Source organism: Branchiostoma floridae, unplaced genomic scaffold (genome assembly GCF_000003815.2).
Source record: "Branchiostoma floridae strain S238N-H82 unplaced genomic scaffold, Bfl_VNyyK Sc7u5tJ_1421, whole genome shotgun sequence".
In the NCBI taxonomy this organism is placed as follows: domain Eukaryota; kingdom Metazoa; phylum Chordata; class Leptocardii; order Amphioxiformes; family Branchiostomatidae; genus Branchiostoma; species Branchiostoma floridae.
In genome coordinates, this window is record NW_023365714.1 from 667870 (window position 1) to 676077 (window position 8208).

The window sequence follows — 8208 nt, forward strand, 5'->3', positions numbered from 1 at the left end:
AACAATCTACTTACTAATGGCCTTTCCCTCAGACACTGAAATTTGACCTTTCATCTTCATTTCAATCACTCCTTAAAGACTTTGAGAACTTTGATCAACTCCGCTCCCTCACAATCTGCCAGAAGCAGTTGCCATGGTAACCAAAACTGCAGGAAGCTGTTGCCATAGTTACCTTCTGGTCGAAGCTGTCCGGTGTGAGGTGGAAGCTGTACAGCGGCACAAAGTATCCCTCCAGCAGTCCCATCAGGAGCACCAGGTACACTCCATCCGCAAACTGGGGGGACACATGGGCATCACATGATCATTACATGGGCATCACATGGGTGTTACATGATCATCACATGGGCATCACATGATCATCACATGGGCATCACATGATTACAAAATGGTGATTGTATGACCTAATTTTGGTTGGCATATGACTCAATATAGGACTCATATTTATGACATTATCCATATGGAGTATTTTTCTAGCATGGGTACCATCCGTGTAGTAGTTCACTCCTATTTTCCCTTCTGCTACCCAATAAATAATAGCAGAAAGGTGACTGCACATAGCATACAATAAACACAGAGCGAACTACTATCAGGATGGTACCCAGGCCAGTATCTCTTGACATTGAGCCATATTATAATGTGTAAAAAATGTATATGTGTCAGCCATTAAATAATTGTTAGTGACTAGGTCAGTGACCTGCAGGTTACTCACCTGTGTGTCGAGGTCAGTGACCTCCAGGTTGATCTTGTTGAGATGTTTGTTGACAAAGGTGATGAGAGACTGAGGAGGAAGGAGGAGATACATAAGACATCAGTGCAGCATGGTATGCTTACATCAAACTGAATCACTTTTCACACCTGTCCATCTGTATGTCTAACACAGAGTGTCGTTTTCAAATATCTAATGGCCGGCTCCAAACATACATCTAGTTCACTCTACAACTCTGAAATAAGTCTTGGCAGTTCTTGAACAGCCTGTAACCTTTACAAGTTAGGACTGCATCCAGCGACATGCCAGGCAGTAACATTCAAACAAATCAGGAGTTGGACACTCACCCGTTTCACCACATTGAGCTTGTCTGGAGCGTGGTCAAACAATGTGTCAAAGGCATCACGCTCTGCAAGGATAAGGAACATCATCAAGGTGAATGTATGTGACCTCATTTGTTTATCTGGGTGTACATCTAAACCCTACACTTAGCGATGACGACTGTGTACGTGCGCAGCTGAAAAGTCTGTATATTCGTGCTAATTGTATAAATCGCAAGTTTTCCCTTTTATCTCCACCTGTTAAGAAAAATTTGTTTATGGCGTACTGTGGCCAAATATATGGCGCGCAATTATGGAATTCTGTCAGTGCGGGTGTCCTTTCTAAGTGCCGGATCGCATACAATAACTGCTTCCGGATTATTATGAATTTGCCACGATGGTGTAGCGCCAGTACAATGTTTGTGTACCATTCGACTGACAGTTTTGAAGCAAGGCGAAGGAAAATTTGTTTTTCTTTTCTACAAAGATTAACGTCCTCGAATAATATCATTGTCCAGCACTTGCTGACGTCAGACATGTTCTACAGAAATACTTTTTTCCAGAACTGTTATGACTTATTGTACAGGTAGCGATTTTAATGTATATGTATGTTGATGAATCTTAATGAAGTTTTTAACAAATGTATTGTGCATCATACACCATTTCAGCCTTGTATGGCTGCAATGTTTTGTACATGTATGTGCGCACAGTTTTGGCGCTAATAAACCAGTCATTCATGTTAGTATCTTTTGTGTATAGTATGGGTTTTTTAACCTGAAATAAAGAATAAAGAAAGGATTCTGTGGTTTAACAAATCTCAACATTTGACATCATCCTCGAGCTCATTATATTAAAAAAGAGCTACCGGGTACAAATGTACACCTTTTTTGAGGTATTACAGATATGTTCAATTTAAGATCCATTGATGATAATATTAAATAAGGAGACAAACAATTGAATGTTTGAAAACTTACCAAACTTGCCCTGCATCATACTGTAAGGAGACAGGAAAGAGTAATGAGAAGTAATACACTAAATGAAATTATACATGTTTCTGCATTTCATACAAGACCATGCTCCATGAAGAAATTGGTGTCTCCATGCAGCCGTTTTCACTTTACTCTGCTTTGCACATCAAACTTTCGTTACAAGTATCCGAAAACAGTAAAATGTTCAAATGCTTTGAAAAAAGTTTGTATGTTTAAATAAAAATAGTTCATATGTTTGAAAAAACATTTCAGTGAAAGAGTAACACATAACTGTGACCTACTTCACCTAAACACACGAACACACAAACAAACATGTTTACTGACTCGTTAGTTGTTGTGAGTTCCTCCACGACCTTCCTGGTTGCGAGCTGCCTGTCCCTTTGTTGTACCACGACCACATTTACGCTCACGTAACCCAACCAAACAACCAATCAAACAAACACATTTACTAACTCGTTTGTCGTCGTGAGCTCCTCCGCGACCTTCCGCGTAGCGAGCTGCCCGTCCCTGCGCTGCACCACGACCACATTTACGCTGACGTGCTCCGGGAACCGGATCGGCGCCCGGAAGTGCTGCGCTAAGGCAACCAACAGGTGGATGATGGCCACGATGTTCTTGGAGTGGATACCTGAAGGGGGAGGGGGGCACAACCAGCATCATAGTTAACCTTCTGTCTGCTAAGGGTGCAATTCATGCAAAAACACTTCTGGCCTTTCCAAAAATAATCTCATCGGGTTGGTAGAATATAGGATATTGGAGAATTCTGTTTCACAACCAGTTTTTCTTACCTGCTTACGTTTCGATGCCTGTTAAACATCTCCCTCAGAGCTAATGTAGTTCTGCCTCTAATGTTACATCAGCTACATATACTGTATGATATAGCACCGAAAAGCAGCACTATGGTCTGAGTATTAACTAAGATGTCTGACAGGCATCGAAATGTAAGTAGGTGAGAGTCACAGAATTCTCCAATATCCTTAAATTCTGAAGTTACATACCTTTTTTGTCCACATCAAATTTTTCCTTGGTTTTCAATGTAATAATGTACATTCAAGTTTAAGAAAAGGAAAACACAAAAACAGAGGACTGAGGGGAAAAGTTGAACCCAACAATGAATCTCACCCCCTGAAACTGTGCAGACTTTTCTCTCACAGTCTGTCTATTTTCACATTGATACATTATACTCATTGTTGAGCATCAAAATCTCCAGAAGTAAATTTCCATTTTTTTTACCCAGTTAGAGATTGATTTAAATTTGAGTATTGCAAACCTGGATGTCAAACCTTAAAAAAACAGTGTAGCATTATATTTTGAAATCCCAAACAAACAAATTACATTGATGTGGCCCATAGAGACATCCAATAGGTTAGCCCAAAGTCTGTCTACCATGTTAAAGACACACACACAAAACTCTGCCACACTAAAAGCATTTACCAGCCATCCCACACTACCCCATTTTGCTAATGGTACAGCCCAACATGTGCATATCTACTGAGTGCTGTAGGAACACTCCACTTCACAGGAGGGGGTTACGGGTACAGAGGGAAATGTGGTAGGAAGGTTCTTACTGTCTGCACTCCATTTGTCCTGCCGCCACCCCACTACAGGAAACAAGGGGGCAAAGGTCAGGGTCAGAGGTCACCAACATGCCAACACCACTACTCACCATGGACAGTTTTAGCCTTTTTTGCAAAGTTTGGTTTGAGGAACTCTTACTGGAAATTAAGTCCAGGGAACTGGCATAGTTAAAGGGTACAACATTTAGTATAGGGGAGGATGTATTGGATCCTAATTGTTCAAACCTCACACTGCAAAGTATGCAGAAAATGCAGTCTTAGGGTTAAACACCTTATAACATTTGAAAAAGAAATAAAAGTGTGTATTGTACAAAGTGTACACATGTACTTGTACATATAGAGAAAAGGGCATCATATGCAGAAGTGTAAAACAGTTTTGACGGGGATGGATGGAAAATGTGAGAATGGAGGATTTACAAGATTTTGTTTGTAAGATTTCAGACTTACTTTCCACTTCTGTTGGTAAACATAAGCTGCTGTTTTGTAAATGAATGTATTTTGTGGAATGTCTTTAAGATTTTAATGGAATGTCTTAAGACTTCGATGTAATGTCTTTGAGAAGTGTGACTCACTCTCCATGCTCCATTTTTGCTGGTGAACTCAAGCTAAATGAACAGAAAATTTGGATTTTGTGTATAAGATCCTACTGAAATATCTTTAAGACTTTGATGTAATGTCTTTAAGACTTTGACGTAATGTCTTTAAGACGTGTGACTCACTCTCCATGCTCCACTTCTGCTGATGGTTCCACCTCGGCAGGTTCAGCAGGCGGTTTGTCGTGTCCAGAACCGTCTTCAGCTTCTGTTTCTGTCCCTGCTCTGATTGGGTCACCTCCGCCACCTCTAGCTTTATATCTGCTAGCTTCTCTGTAAACATCAACAACATAAACAACAACACTGTACATGTAAATAACAACATAATAATCGACAACAACAACATTTATTCAGCTTCTGTTTCTGTCCCTGCTCTGATTGGGTCACCTCCGCTACCTAAAGCTTTATATCCGCTAGCTTCTCTGTAAACATAAACATAAACAACAACAACATCATTTAGTCTGCTTCTGTTTCTGCCCCTGCTCCGACTGGGTCACCTCCGCTACCTCCAGCTTTATATCTGCTAATTTCTCTGGAAACAACAACAAACATTCACTATAAACAACAACAACATTTATTGTAAACATCAACAACAACATTTATTCAGCTTCTGTTTCTGCCCCTGCTCTGATTGGGTCACCTCCGCTACCTCTAGCTTTATATCCGCTAGCTTCTCTGTAAACATAAACATAAACATAAACAAAAACAAAAACATTTAGTCTGCTTCTGTTTCTGCCCCTGCTCCGACTGGGTCACCTCCGCCACCTCAAGCTTTATATCTGCTAACTTTTCTGTAAACATCAACAACAAACATTTATTGTAAACATCATTGACAACATCTATTATAAACAACAACATTCAGTCAGCTTCAATCTGTTTTTGTCTTCATATCTGCTAATTTCTCTATTTGATGTTCAAGAATATTGCAGTGGGAGTTTACACAAAGAAGATTGGGAAGGGTTGTGGTCCTTAGGCTGGGAAGTTAAGCCGTGGTCCACTGTCCATTGTGCTTGTCAAAAAGAGCTAGGGGCATTTCCCCTGTTAAATGAACCTATAGTTTCTGCTCTGTCATGACCAGGGGAAGACTAGCTTTTCAGTAAGGTAAAACCTGGATTGAGATCCCCCTTTTTTTCGTGCACAAACGAGAAGTTTCCGACCTACCGATGAGTTTCCCGAGGATCTGACCATCGAACAGATCCTCCTCGATGTCCTTCACGATGATCCTGTTCTCCACAAGGGTGTCGTTTATCCACTCGATCAAAACCTGGATCAGACAACGGTCGTAAATAACAACAAACAAACAAACAAACTTCTCTACAGACACTGATGTAAATGATCCGGTTCTCTACAAGAGTGTCGTTTATCCACTTGATCAGAACCAGCATCAACAACTCAAGGGGTCGTAAATAACAACAAACAAACAAACAAACAAACAAGTCCTCTCTGTGGGCACTGAGGTCTAGCAAGATGAGTGTTGCTGATCTTCTTTCCAACACAGGAGACCACAAAGGACTATTAATGAACAGACATTCAGCCTGCTGATTATGAGGTAGCTTTATAGCACCAACTCTGTATGTATTACACAAACCTTGGACCTAAAAGAGGATGAGGGTAGACTGTGTGTCTGAGAACTGTTGGTGTTAGTTTTGGTGGATTATTATCCAGAGTAAGTCCTTCACACCAATTAAGGCAGTAAGTCCATCTTCAGTCCTCCCTGAGTATGTCCATTTTCAGACCATTGGACTTGCTGTGGGTGAAAAAAGGACTATAGTCCATGGTAAGTCAGCGTGCAAAATACCACTTACACACTTGCACATTGCAACCACTTTTAGCTTGGTGCAACTTACCTCTAAACTCAGGTTGCACAGGGTGCAACTTAGATTTTGATCATCAGAACTCGATTTTGTTGTCAATTTACGTGGAAGAAATAAATGGACCGAGGCAGCTACGTTTCATATCAGCCAAACATGTATGTATTGTACCTTTTTTCAGAAGTTAGTGAATTGTAGGTGGCGCAACTTGCAATTCAGTTGTGCAACCTAGTTTTTGCCCCAGGTTGCATACTGTGCAACCTGGCTCAGAAAAGTATTTTGTACACTGTAAGTTGTTCATAAGTCCAAGGTTTTCCAATGTGTTAAGGCAGATGGGAGAAGGTTCAGCTAAGGTCATGTGTATCACAACAGTTGTTTCTTTCTTTCTGCAGAAGTCCTAAGTTTCAGTTGAGAAATCAGTGAGTGGAGATCTTATTTAGTGTTAGAAAAAAGTATGAACACTTTAGGGACTGTGGGGTTAGACTAGTACATACGCATTTATATGGACTAGTCCATTAGGAAAGCTAAGGAGGGATCGTCCTCCCTTTCTGTTTTGATCCATGCTCACTGCAGGTGAGAAGAAAACTCTGTTCCCACCTTCTGCAGCTCCTTGAACTTGAGGTCATCTCTGGAGGCGGGCTCGATCATGGACCGCTCCTCCCCCTCATCTGGAACACAGCATTGCCATGGCAACCATCACAATCAGACATCATAAAATCACAAAACATCAAAACTCTCAACTACAGCTGCACTGATTTTCCCTTAGCCTAAGATTTCAACTGTACAAAGGATGGAATCTGTGAATCCATTTCTAGTTCTTCCTATGTGCCATCATGAATCATGGGTAGAAAACCTGACCCTAATGACACGTCTCGTTGACAATCATATGTTTATGGATTGCTAACGACTAAAATTCTCATGTATAATCTGTATCTATGTTCCATTCTACCTTAAAAAGATTAAAGTTTGCAGAACACTGCCTTAGGAGCAAGGAAATAATTGCTGACCTGGTACTCTGGGCACCCAGGCATGGTAAGAGGAGGCCAGGTACATGTAGGCAGACAGCATACATAGACAGACATACATAGACAAGCTCAAGAAAGACACCGGCCTTCTTCCATTCTGCCTTACCCTTACCTGCTTGAAACCCTCGTGGCATCAATGAAAAGTGGCCTTTTTTAGCTCTTCATGAGTATCTAAATGCTGAAACAAACAAACAAACAAGCAAACAAACATGACAGCCTTACCCAGTATGAAGGTGCCCGCCAGATCAGGTGACAGGGACGGGTCGTCGATGGCATGTTTACCCTCCTCCTGTAGCTCGTTTACTGCAGGGAAAATAAACAAACAAACAAACAAATAAAGCACCACATAACACAATGTTGTTTGCAATTATTGTTTCTTACTTTTGGGATGTGGTTTATTTTCTAATCCAGTTTCTTGTAACCGCATACTAGTAAGTAACCTAAGAGTAAGTGATCGCAACTTTTTGCTTATACTTCCCAACTTAATATAGAAGAAGTTAATTTGCAAGTTCTTGCCCGAGGGCTAATTGCAACATGAAACATACAGAAAATATAGTAAACATACATAAAATAAAGTAATTTGGTATAGATACCAATGGTGGCAAGTGTAAACAAGTGACTATTCTATCAATGATATGGACTGCTGAGAGCTACAATCTACGCATTTGGGGTTTGACTTCTTTTCTGAAAGCAGGGGAAGACAAACTTTCACGTCACAAAGTACCCCACTTTTTCTATGATGAGTGGGTTATGTGACATTAACAGCGTTATAGTTTTGTTTTCGTCGGTAAGCGTTTGGAAATTTTGTGTGTTATAATATAAGACATTATTTTTCATTCCATTTTATCACCATGGTTACGGCATGAACACAATCTGCCCATGTGGCATGATGGACAGAAGATATTTTACCAGATATTTACAGAAGATATTTTGACGATGATGGAGGCCATAAAGAGGTTTTACAATGTCAAGTTTTGTTAATCAGCAGCACAATTCCCCCTTTCACCCCCTCCCTACAGACAGCGGAAGGCTGTTGGCACCAAATGTGTGTTGGTTATGGGCAGGTAGAAGTTCACACATACATGTACATACCTATTGCCTAATGCCCATTATGGTACTAATGTAAAATGCCTAAAACATTGAGTAGCTTTGCACAGATTATACTTTGGCAACACTTTGTCCTGGTT

General features: G+C 40.6%; 1 protein-coding gene across 4 annotated transcripts in view; it reads right to left on the minus strand.

Annotated features, from left to right (window-relative positions):
* Window positions 1-8208, minus strand: part of LOC118407568 (beta-parvin-like) — a 92129-nt gene that overhangs the window by 81297 nt on the left and 2624 nt on the right. For 2 of the 4 annotated variants that reach the window (XM_035808062.1, XM_035808061.1), the window contains exons 2-11: window positions 7244-7324; window positions 6594-6664; window positions 5347-5449; window positions 4312-4458; window positions 3584-3616; window positions 2469-2643; window positions 2001-2020; window positions 1054-1115; window positions 710-778; window positions 173-274 (exon numbers count right to left, since the gene is read on the minus strand). In XM_035808062.1, the coding sequence (XP_035663955.1) occupies window positions 173-274; window positions 710-778; window positions 1054-1115; window positions 2001-2020; window positions 2469-2643; window positions 3584-3616; window positions 4312-4458; window positions 5347-5449; window positions 6594-6664; window positions 7244-7324 (863 nt within the window). The remainder of the gene's footprint in view (window positions 1-172; window positions 275-709; window positions 779-1053; window positions 1116-2000; window positions 2021-2468; window positions 2644-3583; window positions 3617-4311; window positions 4459-5346; window positions 5450-6593; window positions 6665-7243; window positions 7325-8208) is intronic. The other 2 variants (XM_035808064.1, XM_035808063.1) reach the window with 1 other exon arrangement.